At 46.7% G+C, this 21,708-nt stretch overlaps 1 protein-coding gene across 9 annotated transcripts in view; it reads right to left on the bottom strand.

Annotated features, from left to right (window-relative positions):
• Nucleotides 1-649: 649 nt before the first annotated feature.
• The window catches only part of CRACDL (CRACD like), a 135,794-nt gene continuing 114,735 nt past the window's right edge, over nucleotides 650-21,708 (bottom strand). For 4 of the 9 annotated variants that reach the window (XM_044772957.2, XM_070511670.1, XM_070511671.1 and 1 more), the window contains 3 exons: nucleotides 3,500-3,687; nucleotides 2,314-2,458; nucleotides 650-1,488 (listed from right to left, as the gene is read on the bottom strand). In XM_044772957.2, the coding sequence (XP_044628892.1) occupies nucleotides 1,346-1,488; nucleotides 2,314-2,458; nucleotides 3,500-3,687 (476 nt within the window). In that variant the 3' untranslated portion in view covers nucleotides 650-1,345. The remainder of the gene's footprint in view (nucleotides 1,489-2,313; nucleotides 2,459-3,499; nucleotides 3,688-21,708) is intronic. The other 5 variants (XM_070511669.1, XM_070511673.1, XM_070511672.1 and 2 more) reach the window with 5 other exon arrangements.

Here is a 21,708-nt window from a genome sequence, read left to right as displayed (position 1 = left end):
GGCTAAATGTCCCCAGCCATATACACATTCCCACGGAGGTTAGCTTGTTCAAAGGAACAAATTGGAAATGTTTTTAAAAACAGAGGTATTATGTAACTGAGACACAATTCTGAGATCTCAAATATATGCTCCTCCTCTGCTGGCTTCTTCACATTCTGCATTCATGAGTCATCCTGGCTAATGCATTGATAACCCAGTTTTCAGTAGAAATGTGCAAGTTATGTGTATGGTGAAGGACGGTAATTAGTCTTTGGGTGGTGAACATGATGTAACCTACAAAGAAATTGAAATATAACGATGTACGCCTGAAATTTATACAATGTTATAAACCAATGTTACCTCAATAAAAAGAAGAGAAATGTGCAGGTTAGATTTATTAGATGCTAAAGAATTGCAACTTTTAAGGGAATTTTACATTTTTAATATGTTGTACCAAATAGATGTAAAGAGAAAGAAATTTACATTATCTTCTCATTTCCAAAACTGGACACCAAAATTTTATTGGAAAAAAAATTCTCAAAAACCCAAACTCCGACTGAGATATTAAACGAGCTATATATTAAGTGAAACTCCATACGTTGCATTTAACTCAGTGCTGGAGCACATTCTCTAAATGTGAGTAGAATAACATTTACACATGGGACAGAAGCATGGTTAAAACCTTTTATTGAACAGGCAATGCATTGTGCAATGGTTAAGGACACAGATGCCTAGTGGAAAAATTTAAAAATCATTTTTGGAAACAGTCTATGAACTGATGAACTCTGCTATGTTCCTTCTGCTCCTTCTTAGAGTGGCTATCTTCAGGAAAACTGATGGTTTTATAGCTGCTCTTGAAAATGGCATCCCTGTTTTACCATAAACATCATGCCTAATAGTAAACATGAAAGGAGAAGATGGGATCGACAGGCAAGACGACGACCAGAGACGCAAGCGGATTTCAGGTGGAAGCACAGACACACGTTCTCCCGGAATGCCCTCTCTTCTGGCCTTGGAGGTGTGTCCCAGTTATGCGTCAGCATTTCATTTCCATTTTCTTCCTTGTCCAGGCCCCGTTTATCAAGGGAATTCTGAAAGACTCACATTCATACCTTTGGGCACAGGACCTTGTTCCTGGCCCTTTTCAATGGTGTTCTTGTTCGCGGCCACCTCTGGCCCAGGCCTGTGGCTGTGTGTCTGTTCTCCTTGTTTGCCTGGTTCCTTCCTCTTCCCCGAGCTTGCTCTCCCATAACTTGATGACAAAATCACTCTTAAGTTTCATGGTTTGCTTGCCTTGATTTAGCGGCAGTTTTTAACTTAGTGACCCGTCAAAGTAGTGGACATTCTTTATCAGCACACTGTCAACCTATTTTATAATTTGGGGCATGTCACTCCAAGCTTGAGATTTCTTTCTGGCAAGTTCCATCCAGGATGGCTGATCTGTACTGGCATAACTGGCTCTCTTCAGCTGATGCAATTCTTTCTCCATCATTATTGCAGACTGAGCTGCTGGAAAGACGACAAAACAAACAGAAACATGACCGGTGAGTTTGGATTTTCACTTAAGCCTCTTGCTTTTCTTTAAAATATACATTAAGGTCTCAACTGTGGTCTCAAAGATAAAATCCGTCAATGTGTAACCATGTAAAGAAGATTTAGGTATAGAATAATTTATGTGATAAAAAGACTTAAGAGCAGTTCAGACAGTTCCAGCAAGGCAGAGAGGTGAGAGATTTTCCCAGAAAAAAACTGCAGGAACTCTGGAGGCTGGTGGCACAACAGTGTGAATATTCTTAACACTGCAGACCTGTAGACTTAAAAATGGTTAAGACAGTAAATTTTATGTTTATTTTGCCACAATGAAAAATAAATAAAAAATACAGATACACGCAACAACGGAGATGAATGTAAAAACATCATGCTCAGTGAAAGAAGCCAGATGCAAAAGAACACTTATTTTATGATTCCATTTATGAGAAATGTCCAAAAAAGGTAATATATAGAGACGGAGAGTAGATTAGTGGTTGCCTAGAGCTGGGGGTGGGAATGGTGAACGACTGTAAATGGGCATGAGGTTGCCTTTTAGGGTGAGGGAAAGGTTCTGAAATTGGATCGTGATGGTTGTGCAACTCGTAAACAAACACTCATTGTCAACATTTACTCACTGAATTGTACATTTAAAATGGATGAGTTTTATGCCATGTCAATGATATCTCAATAAAAGCTGTTCAAAAAATCAATGCAGCAAGTCATTCAGAAAAACAAAATAAAAAAAGCAAGACCAATCCCGGAAACGTATTTCAAGGCGTTCGGTAACATCTGCAGGTCTCATACCCAAGTTCTGATGGGACAATGAGATCCCTCTTTGCAGCCCCTCCTGGAGACGGAGCCTCGTCCCCTCCCTCCGGTCCACAGATGGCTTAGCAGGGGCTATCAGGAAAGATTTGCTGCGGACAAAGTCGGCTTGCTTCATGGGCTCCTATTAGGACACAAGAAGGGAACACATGTTGTCTGGTCACCTGAGACTCAGATGGGGGCAAAGGTGACCAACGGTAATGAGCCACAGGGTGTCTCTGCCAACATGAATCCTGTCGCTGGCACTTTCTTGGGAGCTCTCATTTGTGTACTCCCTGATGTTGAGCCTTCAGGATGCTGGAGCTCATGCTAGTGGGGGGCCTCAGGCTGTGCATACAAGGGCGTCCTAATGTCTGCTCTCTCCCGCACCTGGCCTCGGCCCCAGATGTTGGATGGCAGGGGTTCCATTTCAAAGTCAAAATGAATTGTGTTTGGAAATAATTTGGAGATTTTTAGGATGCTTGGTATGATGCCCCAAACTGGGATCACTGGTTAATACTTGTCTTGTAAACTCCCTAAGCATGCAGGAGGGTTTTCAAGTGTGGGTACAATCGAGGTTTTGGTTAAAACGAAGGGAAGCAGGTCCTACTGCAGCTCAGGCTCATTCCCCACATGGCTGACATATGCTTATGGGTTTACCGTGGTGGGCACTGGGGGAATACAAAAGCTGCTAGCCTCAGCCTGCTTCTAAGCATAGCTGTTTGGGTTTGAGAAGGTTGTCTTCAGTCCAGAGTGCCAAATGGAACCCTGGGTTCCAGCTCTGCAGTCCTAAGTGAGGAAAAAGGAGCCCCAGCAAATGGCCAGCATAGCAGCAAAAACAGGGCTCGTCCATCACTGTGCAGTGAGCTGAGATGGGGATGTGGACATGGTTACAGTGTGTCTAGCCAAGAAGTTACTTTAACCCTGTGCCATTTCTTCAGATGCTCAGCTGCACTGCCTAGGAGGCAGGGAGCAGAGAGCTGTCTCCACTGCCTAAGAGATCCATCCGCTTGTCTGCCTCCCTAACAGCCCGACCCATGCAAACGGCAGACAGCAGCCGTCATCAGAGGCAATGGTCTCAGCAATGACCATGCAGGATGGATGGGCATCGCGGGCGCGCGGCCCCCAGCCCAGCCAGCTGCTCTCTCCTGCACCTGCACAGACAGACAGTGTTTGCTCTAAGCACCTGGGCTCTCTCCGGTGCCTTGGCTTGCTTTCCTACTTCCGACTTCAGGGGCCGGGCCCCAGGCCTGTCTTCCTGGTTGGGAGGCTGCTCCGGGGCACCTCGCCGCTTCTGCCGAGCCATGGTGATCCAGAGTGGCGCAGGCTGGCCCTCGGCTCCGGGCTCCGCTGCTGCGGGAGGCAAGCCCTTCTCTGCGGGTAAAGACACAAGGTTACCTCCTAGTCCTAGCCCCTCTTTAGTCTCACCCTTGGCTTCTCCCCGACAGAGAGCACTCTGCAGGGGCGAGAGGGGGAGGGGTCTGGGAGCCTCTCTAGGGAGACGACTACTTTTCTTCAGGGGACTTTGTTTTCTCATTTAAAGACGCATCGAAGAGATTATGCTCCTCTAGTCTGAGCCACAAAAACTTAAGTGCAACAGCTCCTATGTGCACACTTTAAAGCCAACGTCCTCCTACAGCATAGTTTCTGGAATGAGACAAAAGTACACAAATATACAAGGTTTCTTCCACACAAGCCTGCCATTTTGGACCAGCACAAACTACCTGATTCCCATTTGCTTGGAAGTTGTAGACACACTATTATTCTCTTTTCTTTAAAAAACTGTAAGCATCACCTTCCCTTTGTAGGGGTGACACCAAAACCAGCCACAGTTGTTTTCCTTAACATTCTAGAGAGAAGAGAAATAGCGCCTTTAAAACCTTAACGTTCTGTTGGATTTTCTTCCATGTTCGCTGTGCTCACCTCTGGGTAGTAAAACTGTGGGTCATTTTCCACCTTACTTTTCAACTCTACTGTATTTTCATATTTTCTGTGATGAGAATTTATTACTTTCATCAACAGAAAAAAGAAGCGAGCTTCTTTTTTACAAGGAAACCTCTGGATTAAATAAGTGGCTTCTCACAGGCATATCAGAAGTACACTGAGCCCAGAGGTCCCCCACGAGCCCGCCTCTCTGGATGTGTGCGTGTGCCTGCCCCCACACGGAGCAGACAGAAGCCTATTTGCACACCCCGACCCCTGGCCCTTGCCTATTTCCCTTCTCCCCGGTGCACCTTGGTCAGCCTGCTGAAGGCGGCGCCCAGCTCACAGCAACACATGCAGATGTCCAGGACGAGTTAGTGTCATGGTTCTCTGTGGCCTGACCTACGCCACCCCTTGCTCCGGCGTGTATAGGATATTACTCTATTTGTTTTTGCTTCTGCCTCCATTTCAACCCGGAGTCCTTTTCTCTCAGTCCCCTGGACACCAAGGAGGGGCAGGGACAGGAGCCACTGCTCTGCAGCTTTAGTCTCCTGGCAGAACTGAGAAGCGCCTTTGGCTTCACACCCACTGACCTCTTCTTGGCCTGTAGCTGGGAATGGCTCTGCTATTCTCCTGGCTGCTCCTGGAGGCCTCCACCCCACTGGTCCCCTGGCAACTCCACTCCATCTCTTTGACTCATCCCTGTCCCTTCCTGCCTCTTCTGGCTCTCCCTGGCCACTGACTTCTTCCCTGCTGCTGTGCAAAATGCCTGGGTCTCCAGCTCAAAGGAAAATGTCTCCGCTGAGCCTGGCCATCTCCTTGAAGCTCCACTTCTCCATTCTCGTCTACCCACAGCTCAAACAGCCTCTGCCTGTGTCTCTTCGGCTAATTCCTGACCCAGCCATAACATCAACACTGCTCTCTCCATTGGCCCACCCACTGAACCACCGATCCCGGGGTCCTTCCCGTTCTCAACCTGCGCCACGCCCCCTGCAGCTCTGCTGCGCCCACACAACCCCACTGAGGGGGCTTGTCCTCCTTGGGGGAGCCCTCTCCATGTCCTTGTCAGACACCTGCTCCTAAACCTGGGCACTCCTCCTGTCCCCAACCCTTAGCCTTCATCTCTTCTTCCCAAAATGTTCTCTGTGTTCCATTCCTGATTTCAACACTCACATTTGCTCAGATTACTTCCAAATGTACAATCAGCCCTACTTTCTGTTCTTAGCCAGAGTCCAACATTTCTACTCCCCTGCTCCACATTTTCTTTCTTCCCTCCTAACTCCCTTCCTTCCTTCCTTTCATTCATTCATTCAGTGTTTGCTACGGCCAATGACTGCGTTAAATGCTAGGTGGAAAAATAAACAACAAATTGTTCCTTCAAAAAGCTCAAAGTCTAGCAGAAGAGGCTCTGTACAAACAAGTAACCATGGTGGAAACTGGAAAGCACTACCGTTTACCAAGTGCTGTGTGGACACAGGGCCTAACACCAGTGGGTAGGGGGTGTGGGTGCTGTTGGGGTGGGACCTGGAGAAGGAGAACCAACCTTTCTTCCAGGCTGAGCAGAGGAGCAAGGAAAGGCCTCCGGGGGCAGAAGGCAGAACTGTGGGCAGCCCAGCCCAGAGGGCTGAAGGGCAGGTGGGGCCCACTGAGAAGGGTCTTCCTGGCCTTTTTCCCGTCCATAATGTGGAGTCACGGGGCTTAAACCACAGGTGCTGTGGACGCTAAGTCTCACTGGGGAGGGATGGGAGGCTGGGAGGTGCGGAGGGAGGCTGTGGCCACGGTCCAGGGGAGGTGACGAGGGACTGGACACCCTGTTCCGGAATCATCCCTGCTTGCCCCCCTGGGATGGCCCTGCCTGATGCCACCTCCTCCACGAAGCCTGCTCTGGTCAGCCTAGCTGGACATGCTCCCGCTCTAATTCTTTGTGACTCTCTTGAGAAATTTACCCCACCGTTTGGTACTAGAAATACTTGCTGGCTCACCATCTGCCCCACTGACATATGCTTTTGGTCATTAGAACTTCTTATTTATTTAACAAACACAAGCCATGGACGACGTGCCAGCTACTGTTCTACTATTAACTCACTCACAACGTAATTTTACATTTTATTTCTTGTCCAGAGAGCCCGGTGACTGCCTGGCACATGAAGGTGCTGGGTGGTTGCACGTTTTATAGGAAGTCTGCATTTCTCATCCCTCCTTCTCAATCCCTCATCCAGAGAGTCCTCAGAGTCTCTGTCTTTCTGGACTTTTCTTACAAGGTTCCTTTCACTTCTTCTTCGGTCTTTTCTTCACACTCAGTGACCAGTCATCACTCTCCTGGCCCACGATGCCTGGCTGTGCTGTCCTCTCAGCTCTGCCCAGTGCGTGCTGGTCAGGCACCTTTGCCACACCCCAGGCAGATGGAGAGAGGGGTTTCACTCCTGGGTTAAACTCACTCCCTCAGTAAACAAGATCATCTGAGTCACTCTGTCCAGACTAAGTGTACATGGACAGGAAATTTCCATCCCAGGGTTTAAACTAGAGGCAGAATGTTAGTTGTGAAACACCAAGGCAGCCCCGGCCCCTCAAAGGGCCCCTCAGGCTGGCTCTCAGCCTGCTTGCAGCCCAGTGTGGAGTGCTTGGCGCTCATGTCACATGACATAGCTCTAGTCAATTCCTATGCCATGCACTTGATTACCCTATCAGAGCCAAAAAAAAGTATTTTAAAAATCACTGGAGAAGATCATACGGAACAGGGAACATGTGGCGTTCCTGGGGACCACAGTGAGAGGTGGCCCTAGAGCGAGACTGGGGGCCCCAAGGGTGGACCGAGGCTGGGGACCTCCATGGGCCAGGCTTGAGGCTGACATCTCAGGGAACTGAGGCAAGTCCTATTCTTCCTTCCTGTTTGCTCATGGGAACTGCAGTCCTGTAAACGATACAACCAGGCTCAGCTTGGCAGGAGGTGACTTTCCTTTTCCTTACATCCAGATTTCATCCCCAGCATGGGGGGGTCACTTGCCACGTTGCCTGTCTGTGATGCAATATTTCGGGCTGTACTTTGCGTGTTTATGTGTACATGTGTCTGTGTTCATGGGCAGACCCAGAGGAATGAGTGAGCATGACAGTGGGGCCAGGCTGTGCCAGCGTGGGACAAAGCAACTCACAATCACAGTGGCCCCAAGGGCTGGGCCAGGCACATGGCCAAGATCTTTCACCAACTGTTTCTATATCTTTTGGTTCCCACTTCTTTTCACTGAGTGGTGGTCTTTCCTTATATTCTGTACTCCCCTTTCCCACTTTCTTCCTCATCAGGAATGCAAATGGGCCAGAGCTGAGACCTCCAGACCCTTTCTAAGGACTGCCCAGGGCCAGCCTCAAGGGTGGAGGGTGCAGGAGTGGTGGACGGGGTTCCAGACACCACAAAGAAGGGACAAAAGCCACTGCAGCAGCTTTCTCCTATGGTTCCGAGAGGCCTGAGATTCCACCTGGGGTCTCGTGTAACCTACCGGTAAGCAGGTGAGCACAGGCAGAGAGCACTGGGTGATAAGCCATTCTGCTCTGTGACAGAAGGCCTAGGCGGCCACCCTGATCTGCACCCCCACCCCTTGCACTTAGTACCCACAGAGGGGTTAAGGGCTGTGGGGTGTGTGCCATACTCCACAAGGGGAGGGAAGGAGAGGAGAACGAAGACAGGGACTGTGGAGATGAGGCAGGGTTCAGGGGCCAAAGACCCTACAATGGGACAGCTCTATAGCAGAAACATTTAGGGTAAGGTTCCACCACAAAACAGCTTCTGAGATTAAACACGTTCAAAATGTCACTAATCCCAGGATCACGTAGATGTGGTATCAGACTAAACAAAAGGAGTTGAAAACAATTCTTCGTTCACCTCTTTCTGCTTCAACACACAGATAACCGTCATCTCCTGGGGATTTGGCTAAAGGGCTCTGACATCTCAATTTCTCCTCCCAACATGACAACAGGTTTAAGCTATCAGGTGGGCCTGGGTTTGCAAGGAACAGCCCAGCAGCATTTCTCATGCACAGGAAGCCAGCAATTCACGTCTGTATCTGTGTGACCCCCTTTACTGAGAGTCTGGAAGAAACTGACTCCCCACAACACAAGTGCCCTGGAAAGAAAGGCAGCATATGTAGACCGAAACTTTCCGAAGGCAGAATGCTTCAGATGCGGGAAGCTGTAACAGCCACAAGGCTCATCCTAAATAATTTAATTTCATATGAAGACAACTTTTGATCAGGGAAAATAATTTTTTTTGTTTTTGTAAAGACATGATGACTTCAAATGGGGAGGCTCTGAGGAGTTTATAAGTTTGCTTTTCTCCAGACTCCATCCTTCATCTTAACATGCTCCCCAACCTGAAGGATTTAGTTTGAAAGTATATTTATTGCTCAAGCATTAATTTCCAAGAGCTCCTGCTCTCTGGGTTGGTTCACTGGGCTGCGGTTATGAGGACCACTTCCTGCCTGGGGCCATGCAACAGAGAGGCTCATGATGTGGCCCTGGGGCCTCCTACTCTAGAGTTAAGGCCTCAGGCCAGCAACGTGCTCTTGGGCAAATTCCAGAAACTCTTTGTGACTGGATTTCAGTGTAAAATGAGGAAAACAGCAGTACCTACTGATGAGGATCAAGACTGCCCCAGGGAGAAAAGCCCAAGGCGTCCTTGCCTACATACCCATCTGTATCATCCTCCGCAAAGCACAGCATGTCCTGACCTGACCTGATCTGATTCTTATCCAAAGTTATAGGACCATCCAATAACCAGATCCCACCTGCACTCATATCATTTTAACGATTTTTTTCATCATCTTTCCTTTGTCTTGTAAAGAAATAACTCACATACCTATGCCTTATAAATTCAGCCCTACCCTCAACCCACTGCAGCTCTTCACTGCCCAGGGGTCCTGCCCCCATGTTGCAGCCCTTCACTGCCCAGGGGTCCTGTCCCCATGCTACTCCATGCTATTCTCTGAATAAAAGAGCACTACTGCCAGACCTTGAGAGTCCAAGAAATCTTTCTTTCGACTCCTTGGCTCGCTGACCCCACATCATTTCTTCTGGTGGCCCATATGGGGGTCTTGCTTCATTGGCTTGTGAGCTTATGTTCTGGTAAGTGCGCTTTTTCTTCCTTGTGCCTTCCTCTTTTTCAAGGATGGATCTAAATTCATTTCTCCATCAGGAACTTTCTCGGACAGCTGTATGAATCCAAGTTTGCTGCCCATGGCTACTCTATGGGGCAAATCATGGCATTCAGCACAAAGAGAATCAGTACCTTAAGCCTAAGGGTCATGAAGAATGAATTAATCCATTCCTTCCTAATCCTATCTCTAATATATAAATTTTACATGGGCACGGGTCGACCACTTAAGTCATTAGGATGGTTGCCAATGTCCAAGACTCCCGTGGCAGGTTTCTTTTCCTAAGGCTGGATTGGAATCCCTCCCTATGGCTCCTGACCACACTCTGAACCACAGGAAAGTCCCAATCGGGACTCCAGTTCAAGGAAAGTACCAACTCCAAAACTTTGGTTGAGTATGGGAACCCCTTTTGGGAGAATGGCTCCAGGACGCAATTGGGTAGAATATCCCCAGACCAGCAGAAAATGCTTCAGTTTTTCTCTATTCTTTTAGCTCTGAGACCATTCACCAGGCACCTATCACTGCCAGGCATAATAGGGAAGATATACAAGGGATGCAATACAGAGGGAGGCCCACATCACCCCTTACTACAGGAACCCCACAGGAGGAACGACGGGTAGGACGATACCCCAGGTTCAGGGGGGATTTTCACGGTAATGGACTCTTTTCTTTCATCTCAAAGTTACAGTGGCCATTTTGGTCTCCTTTTGAGCTTTGCAACCGAGAAAGAAATCTTTAAAGCGTCAAAGGCTCCACCCCTGGGAGCCCCCACTTCGGTTTCTGGGCCTGACCACCCTGGCGACCCCAAGTCGGGTGCCCTCTCTTGGTGGTTGACTCGTTGAGTATTTTAGGCACCTGCTGAGTCGGTTATGAGGGTAGGAGACCTGTGATTTATTTTGTGAACTGTCCTGCCGGTGTTGTGTGCCCCAGCACGGGAACTGTTGTATGACCCTCATCCTGATAACCCTTGGGAAGAGGCCGTGAGGCTGAGGCCTGATCTCTTCTTTTCCTTTCTTTGTCTGTTTCATTTGTCACCTCCTCTGTTGTCACCAAGTCGAGGTTAAGTTCAGGCTGGACCTCAGCAGAACCTGGACCTTCTGTAAAACCAAAAACTTGAAAACTTTTATTTGGTCTATTAAACTACATGGCAAGCATTGTCAAATAAGTAATGATAAACTTTCCTAGGTGGTATTATGTGGGTAAATGTTACTGATATAGGTGTTTTAAAATTATATAACATTCCTAAAATTTTGATCTGTCCTGGTTATCAGTCATAATTCTAGTTATCATCTACAGAAGTGTTGTACGTCACAGAAGTAGCCAAGTTTGTCAATTGCCCTTTTGAGTCTTTTGTCATTTGCAGATAGTTGCTGTTTTACTCTGATGCTTTTTGCTTTTGCAAATATGTTTCGTCTTCAGAGAAATTCATGGAAAGGATTCTGACACAGAATTTTAAAATACAGTTTTCTGATAAACTTCCAGATTGTAACACTGAACTGCGTAAGAAATTACAGAATTCTAATGGAGACACTGAGACCTCATAAAACTGCTAACAGAAGATTAAGATCAAGAATCCATTACACAGGACTGTATGAACTGATGAGGATGATTATAATTTTTTATAATTTTTGTTTGAAATATTGTTGATTTTTTGACATTCTGTTTTGTTTTCTCAGATTTAAGGAAATCTTTCTTTTTTCTTATGCTAACTTATGCTAACTATGACTTATAGCAATTTGAAATTATACCTTTGTGAGCAGAACTGAAACATTTATCTTTTTCTCCCTACCTGATCCCTCCAGAATTTGAAAACTCTTTGTGAGTGAGTATGGTTATTTAGTTATTTGCGTAAGTTCAATAAGAATCTGTTCTCCTTATAACAGGACACATTGGTTATATTACCAAACCTTTGACTGGAATGTCATTTGAGAGAAACATACAGACTCAGATATGACAATACCACTTTTGAGGAATAAGGTTGACTTTCTGGAATAAAGCCACGTGGAAATATTGGCCTGGTACCTTGTTTACAGAGATTCCAGCACTCTTACCAGGTAAGTAAGGAAGCTCACTTATCTGGCAGATGCAAGGAACCTCAAAATATTTTGGGGGACCTCGAGAAGACAGGAATCCACCCAAATCTATAGGTATTGCAGGCAAAATCTGACGGCAAGTCCTTGGCTTGGCTTTTCAGGCCTCAAGAGGCTTTAAAGTTCAATCTGAGATTCCTCATAAAAAATTCCAGCAAAACAGATGTAAAACAGCCTATAAGCTCAATTACTATTCTTGCTGCACTTATGTAAATAATTGGACCAAGTTTTACTGAAACTACACTTATTTTGCAAACTAATCTTAATTTGGCTATCTTTTGTAAAAATGAGGATGATTTCAGAGAGAAAAATGATGTTTCAGTAGAAGCTATAGCACACATTCATGGATATTAGATTCTACTTCCTCTCTTCTACAAGATTCACCTATTACTAATCATAATGTCTCCTTGTGGCCATCTGTCTCTGATACCTGGGAGCTCCCTGGCCACAATCAAACCTTTTTCTTCAACTCTATTGCCCAAATACTAACTAAATTTGCCTTGTCACTGGTGGATCATAAACAAAAAGTTCCAAAGGTAAAGTCCCCAACCTATCGATACACACAGGATGGACTGCATCAAAGTTGGGACAAATATATTTGGCTCACTCCTACTAGTGGTCAACTCAGTCAAAAGGTCACTCTATGATGGGAACAAACCAATCACACTTGTGATACGTGGCCTAATGGCACCCGACCTATGGGACAAATTCCCCATTATACGTGTTCTCATATCATAGCCTTAAAAAACACTGATTAGTTTAGGACTGACTGGGATAGATGGCCCAGCATACGTTGGTTAGCCCCCAACGGCACTCAACAGTTATGTGGCTCCCACTTATGGCCTTGGCTGCTGCCTGGATAGATTGGACGATGCACCCTAGGCTTCGTGTGGATGTAAGCTAGGACTATACTTACTATATCTCCTCCTGCTAACCTACGCAACCTACGACAACGCTGGACCCATTCTGTCTTCCACTGATATGATCACCTTGCCTCAATTTTCCTTCCTCAATTAGGAATCGAAAGTGTCATCTGGCACATGGAAGCCCTAAACAAATTTCCTATCTGATGTGAGTCACCAAATTAAATCCATGTCTGACCCTATCCTATCCCTAAATGATTGGTTGAACTCCTGGTCAGGACCAGGTCTCTGGATCACAGTCAAAGCCTTATTCATTGGGTTAATACTGCTTATATTTCTTATTACAATTTGTTGTCTATTTTGTTGTTTGTCTTCCATATGTCAACAAAGTTTCGCCTCCTGGACAACTTTCTCATCAAATGATTCTCTCATCTCCAGAGGATCTGTACACCTTGTCAGCCTTGGACTCCGCGGGTGCAACCTTCCAGTCCATTGAACTTCTTGCCTGTATCCTTATGGCCCATTTAGGGACAGCTCTACAGAAGGTAGACCATCGTCCATATCCCCAAAAGATTTCGGGGCCAAATGGGTTCAGGGGGATTTTATGATGAGGATCAAGGCTGCCCCAGGGAGAGAAGCCCAAGGGGTCCTGCCCTACATATTGATTTATATCATCCTCCAGGAAGCATAGGACATCCTGACCTGATCCGATCTGATTCTTATCCGAAGTTATAGGACCACCCAATAACCAGATCCCACCTGCACTGACACCATTTTAACGATTTTTTTCATGATCTTTCCTTTGTCTTGTAAAGAAATAACTCACACACCTATGCCTTACAAATTTAGCCCTACCCTCAACCCATTGCAGCTCTTCACTGCCCATGGGTCCTGTCCCCATGCTACTCCACGCTATTCTCTGAATGAAAGAGCACTACTGCCAGACCTTGAGAGTCCAAGAAATCTTTCTTTTGACTCCTCAGCTCGCTGAGCTCGCATCGCCTACATCTCCTACTGTGACTGTGGAGATTTGCTGAGATAATCCCTGGAAAGCTCACAGTGCAGCACCTGGCACCGTGTTAGCTGCTCCCCCAACTGACACTGTTGTTATTTTGTTGTCATTGCTGGTGGTGTTACTACCGTTCCCACTTGAGGAGAGATATAGACTTTGGTCAAATCCAACCCAGGACACAATGGAGACCAGTGAGCCATTCCCGTGAAGAAGCACTTGTCCTCTGTTCTGATAAGAAAACCATAGCAGGCACTGGGTTGCCCTCCAGCCTCTTGCTGGGCCAGGCAGCCAGGCTGACTCTAGGATCCCAAGGACGTGGTCCACAGCAGTTCCTGCAGACTGATTCTGCACAGCCTGCATCTGTGCGTGTGCCTGTCTCCCTGTGAGCCCAGAAGGTGACCTCTGTATCCGCTGTACCCAGCATGGGCTGGGCAGGTTGTGAGGACCAGCAGAGTCTGAGTAAGGCCACGTTGCCCATGTCATGGAGGAGCCCGGCCCAAGTCCCCGGGTGAACCCTGAAGTCCCACCCTCTAGAATGGCGCTCTGCTCCTCTGTGTAGATGCTGTGTGTCGTGGAGAGCCTGGCTGGCAGGCAGGCAGGCTCCGATGTGGCAACACACTGCCCAAGATGGTGGATCAATTTTTATCCATCTTCCCTGGAGCCTACTCCATATAAACACCTGCTCACATGGAACTCTAAATACAATGGGGAGAAAAATCAGTTTCTGGTGTTTTAACCAAGCTATTTGTATTCAGGAAGACCTGAAATTAACCATTCAGAAAATTCTCAATTTTAAACCATTTCTAAACCATTTTCTCACTCCTCTGTGAGACAGATGCCTCTAATCACTTCATTTCGACTTACTGATTGGTGATGGTTACCTATTTTCTGGTCCTATTAAAATTTAGCCTGAAGGTACTGTTTCTTTCATTCAAAAAGACTTCTAGAATGACCCACTGATGGGATGAGGGTGGGACTCCACTGGTGGGTACACCCATGCCGGGCAGGACACAGCTGTGAGTCTGGAAGCTGAGTGTTGTCAACAACACTGTCCTCTGAGTGAGAGGCAATGAAGTGTACAATGTAAACTAGCATGGTTTCTTGCCCTTTGGCGGAGAGAGTAAAGCAGACACTCTGCTCTAAGCTAACACACCGCAGGGCAGCAGGGCTCTCATGCCTCTTAAAAATGTGATATATGCTGCTATTTTTTGAAGCAGCAATTTTAAAGAATCTTTTTCCTTTCAGAAAAGGTTTTTCTTGTTTATAAAAGTACCCATGCACACTGTACACATTCAGAAAGCAGATAAAAGTATAAAGAAGGAACAAGTTTTCCATAAATCAACCACCCAAGAGAGCTGTGTTAAAACTCTGGCACACTCCTTCCAATCTTTTTCCATTATGCTGTCATCTTAAAAACACATATCAACAGCTTGTTCCCAGCTCCCCAAAACACTTTCTGTGGAAGGAGAGGCCTGATCTTGCTCTCTAAGATTTCTGATCTAAAGTGGAGGCATCATCGCTGTTTGTCGTAACTCGCTGAGGCCAAAACAGCACCTCGGCGCTTCAATATCCGAGCAGCAGTCCTCCCTTTCTGCCTTCCTTTCAGGTCCTTTGCTGTGGCCCTGGTTGACACGGAGGCAACGATGTGTGCAGAAAGATGCTAAGGGAACCGCTGGGCTTGGGGGAGCCTCACCCATGCTGAGGGTTTATGTCAGGCTTCCTGTATGAAAGTTGAGGGTGTTTTCTTTTTTAAGCGCTTATTGATCTATTGTCAGTCTCGGCTTACACAGACAGCTCCTGATCAATACATGCTGGCAAAGTCTGCAGTCGCTCTTCATCAGCTCTGTCCTCCTTTCTTCTTTCGACAAATACAGTCAGGCCTTATCGTTCACGAATTCTCTATTTGAAAATTCACCTTCTCACTAAAATGTACTTATAACCCCAAATCAGTAATCGTGATCCTTCATGGTCGTTTGCAGATTTGCTCAGAGCAGGGAAAAATTTGAGTCCCCCCGATAAGCATGTTCCCAGCTGACGTCAAACAAGGGACACTCTGTTCCTTTCTTGTTTCCACTCTCATACTGTAAACAAGTGTCCTTTCCACAGCATACTTAGTGCCACATTTTTTGCATTTTTGTGTCTTTGTTGGTGATTTTACTGTCTAAAATAGACCCCACATCTAGCGTTGAAGTGCTGTCTGGTGTTCCTAATTAGCACAAGAAGGCTGCGATGTGCCTTGAGGAGAAAGTAGGTGTGTTATATAAGCTTCGTTCAGGCATGAATTATAGTGCCATTGGCTGTGAGCTGGACGTTAATGGATCAACAATACATATTAGATAAGGTTTCTTTAAACAGAAACACACACAAACAAGGGTATGTATTAATCAGTTGACAAAAATGTTGTGATCAGAGGCTCGTAGGAACCTGACTCTATATTTCCCCTAGGAGCAATGGTTCAGCATTCACTAATTCAGTGTGTGGGGTGACTTCATAGAGCGTAACTACTGTGAATAATGAGAATCAACTGTAGCTGGTGGTGCCCACTAGGCACCAGGCCCGTGGTAGATGCTGAGTCTGCACAGAGGAAGGATGTTTCTAATCTAACACACCTCTCCAGCACACTGCACACAGGCTCTGCTGCTAGAGCAATCAGGAATAGAGAGATCCTTCAACAGCTAACCCAGGGCCTACAGTCCAGGAAGGAGTTCCAGGGCCAGTTGGAAGGGGGCACAGGAGGGGCCTCTGGGGTACTGGTCTCATTCTGTTTCTTGGTCTGGTGTGTTCACTGTATGAAAACTCACTGAGCTGCACACATATGGTCTGTGCGCTTCTCTGCATGGATATCATTCTTCAACAAAAAGTGAAAAAAAACCACTCCAAGATAATCGGGACTCCCTCGGTGCTTGGATAGCGACCAGAAGAGTCTAGCTCCCTGTCCACATAGAGAAATGAGGCAAGTTTATACCACGGAGCTGTTTTGACGCTGCAATCAGGCAAGGTAGCTGCCAGAGGGGGCGAGGGCTCTCCCCAGGACGTCCGCCCCCACCAGCAGTCAGCAGACCGTTCCCATCCTCTTCACTTCCCCTCGGCCCTCTGAGGCACCCTGGGGTTCTGTGTCCACTTGCCTTTTCTATTGCTGCCCCCTCGCCCACCCTACTTGCTAATGAAAGAGAGCATTATCCAGATGAGCACCATTCAACAGAACTCTGCAATGATGGAAATGTTCTCTGTGCTGTCAGCTAGTCACATGTGGCTACGGAAACCTTGAGATGTGGCCAGTGTGACTGAGGAACTGAATTTTTAAATCTAATATTAATTCATTTAAGTTTACATTTAAATGCCACATGCAGCTAATGGTTCCATGTTGGACAGTGCAGATCTGGACCCCTGCTACTCAAGTTATGGTCTGTGGACCAGCCTATTGTCGTCATCCGAATGAGAGTCTTCATTTTAACAAGATTCACAAGCACTTCTAAGTTTGAGAAGCACTGCCCTAGAACAAAGTGTTCTCCATGGAGGCCACGCATGAGAATCACCTAGAGCCTTTGACGCTCCCATTGTCCAGGGCTCACCCTGGACCCACCAACCAGAATCTGTGGGGATGATGACTCTGATGTGCAGCCAGCATTGGAACCACTGATCTTGATGCTGTTAAGGCCTGGGGCCTGAGGGGGCCTTGAAGAGAGAGCCCACGATGTCCTTTTCTGGCTGATACAAAGCACCCAGCTGACCAGCTGGTCCAATTCCTGAGAACTGACCTGATGTCCCCTCCAAGCTCTGGTGAACGCTCGTTGAAATGGGCTGGCACCCCCCACCTTGTATTTTGATGTCCACTCCCAGGGCTGCCCACAGTGGTGCACACACAGTCCCCGTCTCTGGCGTCATCTCTCGGGCTTTCTGGCACCCTCTGTCCTCAGCCCTCCTCAGAGGGGCCCCCTGCCTGGGATGCTCGTCCACTTCTGTCATGAAGACACTGCCTTCCCTCCACAAACCCACTTTTCTCCTGCTGCACTGAGCCCTGGGGTAAGTGCACAGGGGGCTTCAGTCCTGTATGAGGTTCATGGCTGCCCTGGAGAAAGTGCCGAAGGCCCTTCTGAAGTGGCACCAGTGTGGCAGACAGATAGGTGGGTGGCACTGCCCATCCACATGCTAGGAAGCGGGCTGCACCCTCGCAGGAACCTGAATGCTGGGCTGGCAGGTTGCGGACAGAGCAAAGCACAGCATGACCCTTATTTCCAATGGTCCCCCCGCCCCAGATGGGAACTGGAGGATTCCCAGGGCCTTCCTGATCATCCTTGGGTCCTAGCAGTCACTGTGGTCACTTCAGAACGTGGTGCAGCCTCCAAGCTGAGTCAGCATCAAGACTCTTGTGCCCCTGAATGCAGGGTGTCTGAGCTGGGGTGGGGGGATGGGGACTCCTCTCCCAAGGGCTGAGGGTCCGGGAAGGACGAGAGGTGGGGAGGACAGGCAGGGCTCTCCTTGGACGGACACTTGCCACTGTCTCAGTGGGCTTTGTCCCAACTGGGCCTGGTGAGCTCGAAACTGATTCCAAGGGATTCCCATCGCCACTGCGCCTCCCTGGCTGGGACTCGGCTCCCCCTCCTTGGTGCCCTCTCTCTAAGGCGGGGCTCTGGGAGCACAGGTGAGTTACGTGGCCTCTGGTGGCCTGAGTCCAGGACCATCTCCCAGCCGCAGGGCACATCTGTCCAGCTCTCCAAGAAGTCCCATGGAAGGCCCCCTCACAGACTCTGGACGAGGGAGGTTCCCCTTGGTCGCACCCCATGGAACTGGGCGCTCACAGAACTGTAGCTGCAGTCCTGAACGAAGTGTTTTGCAAATCCCCTTCCTTCTCTTCCCTCTCAGGCCCCTGCATCTTCTCAGGGTGGCGGGTGGTAGCTGATGACTCCCTACCATGTTCTGCACACACATTCTCTCTGGGGTCTTATATCCACGCGTTGTGCCTCCATCAAAACCGGGGCAGGGAGCATCCCATTCCCACATACTGTTCTATGCAGCCCAGATGAGGATATTTTGGTACATCCTTAGGAAAGTGTGACTGCAGGGTATGAAAGTGCAGCACATTTTGCAGTTAAAATGCTTTTGCTGCCCCACAAATCACTAATAACCTCATTTCACACCAGAGGCAATTGAGTCAGAGGTTAAGAAACTCACTGGCTCAGAATCCCACAACCCCTTGAGGGGTTGGACCTTGAGTAAAACCTCCAAACCCAGGTCTTCCATCTCACCACCAGCCCCCTGCCTTGCTTGCTTACCTCCCCTGTCCCTGCACCTGGCCATGCAAACATGGCCAAGCACCACCCACTGCAAACAGGAGCTCCCCCAGGTAGGAAGACTCAACAGAGGGAAAAAATCCCTAGATTATTCACAATAGCCGAGATGTAGAAGCAACCCAAGTGCCTGTCAACGGGTGAATGGATGAAGATGTGGGGTATATATATATGTGTATATATATATTTCTATGTATATCTATATCTATATATAATGGAATACTACTCAGCCATAAAAAAGATGAAATCATGCCATTTGTGAGAACATGAATGGACCTTGAGGGTATTATGCTGAGTGAAATAAGTCAGACAGAGAAAGACAAATACTGTCTGATCTCACTCATATGTGGAAGATAAACACAAGGATAAGGAGAACAGATTAGTGCTTACCAGAGGGGAAGGGGGTGGGGAGATGTCAAAAAGAGTAAAGGGGCACATGTGTATGGTGACAGATTAAAACTAGACTATTGGTGGTGAGCACAATGCAGTCTACACAGAAACTGATATATAATAATGTACACCTGAAATTTACACAATGTTATAAGCCAATATGACCTCAAAAAGATAATTTTTTAAAAACCAAAAAAACCCTGGATGTTCTCAGGGAGCTCAGGGTCGAGTTCAGGAGCAAGGTAGAGTGTGATGAGAGCAAGCAGGGGTGGGTCAGAGTGCTGAGGGGAGCTAGTGGCAGGGGAGGGGCTGGAGGAGACGTCAGACGGAGCGAAGGAGTGGCAGATGAACCTAGGAAGGCAGAAAAGTCGACCGTGGCCAGAATCTAAAAAGCCTTGAATGCCTTACCCAGGAGTTTGAATTTTATTCTAAAGTTAAAGGAAAGCATTGAGAGTTTTTAAAGCAGAAAGCTCCACAGTTAGACCCATGATTTGGGAAGAGAGTGAGAAGAGAGAGTTGGGGGGGAGGCGCTGCAGCAGTCAGGTTACAGATGACGAGGGCTGATGTGACCGCAGGCCCGGGGAGGATAAAGACACTTCATATTAGGATGACTGGGACTCGGTGACCAAGGTGAAAACACGACTTACCTTTTTCATCCATCAGATTGAAAAACAAATTAAAAATAGATTGACAACTCCTGGTGCTGATGAGATGGTGGAGAAATAGTGTCTCTCCTGCTCTTAGATGTGTAAACTGGTACAACATTTATGAATTTAATCTGAAGTTGTCTATTAAATTAAAATTTCACATGCTCTGTGGTCCAGAAAACCCACTTTTAAGAGTCTGTCCTAGACAAACAGCAGTTTGAATAGATGGAGATCAAATGGACAAGAATGGTTACTGCAGTGCTGTTAGCAAAAGAGGAAAACTCAAAACAGTCGGAATGCTCTTCAGTAGGGAGGTGGTTAAATAAAATATGGTACACATACGATGTAGCCCTTAAAAAGGATGAGGGAAAGTGACTCATTCTGATCAGAAAAGAGGCCTGAGCTTTATCGTGGAGGGAGAATGTCAAATCGCAAGCCAACACATATAGCATCTTTGTGGTTAAAGAAAAAAGGATTCCTGGGCCCAGATCTGTATGTCAATGTTGATGTGGTTGTGACTGTATGTGGCATGGGGAAGTGCTGGGATGAATGTTAGTGGTGGTTCCTTCTGTGGGGTGGGATTAGAGAGGTTCAGAGAGGGGTGGAGAGGAGGCCACAATCACTTTTTTCTCACTTAAAAGATTATTTTAAATTTTACATACGGTAAAATTCATCTTTTTTGTCATGCAGGTCTATGAGTTTGCATACATGCTCAGATTCTTGTAACAACCGTCACAAATAGGATACAGCACAATGGCAACATCTCGAAGAATTCTCTCATGCTGCCCCTTGGCAGTCAGACCCCACCTCTACTCCCAACCCCTGACAACTACTGATCTGTCCTGTCTCTGTATTTTTGCCTCTTCCAGATGTCATATAAATGGAATAACACAGTTTATAGTCTTTGAGACTGGCTCCGTTAATTTAGCATTCGCATTTAACGTTCCTCCATGTTACCATGTGTATCAATGGTTCATTCCTTTTTATTGCTGAGTGACATTCCATCATGTGGGTGTATCACAGTGTTTATCTGCTGACCAGCTGAAGGATAGTTGAGGTGTTTCCAGTCTCTGGTGATATGAGTACCACTGCTATAAAAGTTCACGCATAGGTTTTTGTGTGAACCTAAGTTTTCATTTATCTTGGATAAATACTTAGGAGTGGGATGGCTGGGTCATAAGGCAAGTAAGTACATTTTTAATTTTGTAAGAAGCTGCCAAATTGTTTTCCAAAGTGACTGCACCATTTTGCATTTCCTTTAGCAAAATGTATGAGAGTTCCAGTTGCTCTGCATCCCCCCCAACACGTGGTGTTAGCAGCATTTTTTCATTTGAGCCATTCTAATATGTGTGTAATGGTATCTCACTACAGTTTTAATTGGTGTTTCTCTAATGGCTAATGATGTTGAGCATCTTTTCATGTGCTTATTTGCCATCTGGGTATTCTCTCTGGTGAAGTATCTGTTCATATCTTTCACCCATTTTCTGATTGTACTTTTCGGTTTCGTACTGTTGAGTTTTGAGAATACTTTATGTACTTTAGATACTAGCCTTTTATTGGATATGTGGTTTGCAGATATTTTCTCACAGCCCTTAGCTTGTCTTTTCATTCTCTTAACGGGGTTGTTGGCAGAGCAAAAGTTTTTAATTCTGATGAAGTCCAATTTATCATTTTTTCCTTTTATGGATCATGCTTTGATGTCAAGTCTAAGAACTCCTTGCCTAGTCCTGTGTCCCAAAGATGTTCTCCTATGTTCCTAAAAGTTTTCTAGTTTCATTTTACATTTAAGTCAGTGACCCCTTCTGAGCTAATTCTTGCATACAATGTGAGACTTAGGTCAACGTCCATATTTTGGCCTATGGAGGTTCACATGTTTCAGAACCATTTGCTGACAGGTGAAATAAACCCCAGCAAACATGGACAATTTTTTTTTTTTTCACAAAGGTGCAAAAGAAATTCACCTGAGCTCTTTGGATCTGCAAATTTATGTTTTTCAAAAATTTAGGAAGTTTTCAGCCATTATCTATTCAGACATTTTTTC

This window comes from Equus asinus, chromosome 6 (assembly GCF_041296235.1).
Source record: "Equus asinus isolate D_3611 breed Donkey chromosome 6, EquAss-T2T_v2, whole genome shotgun sequence".
Lineage (NCBI taxonomy): Eukaryota > Metazoa > Chordata > Mammalia > Perissodactyla > Equidae > Equus > Equus asinus.
The sequence above is the reverse complement of the archived record's forward strand: the minus strand, read 5'-3'. Positions and strand labels throughout refer to the sequence as shown.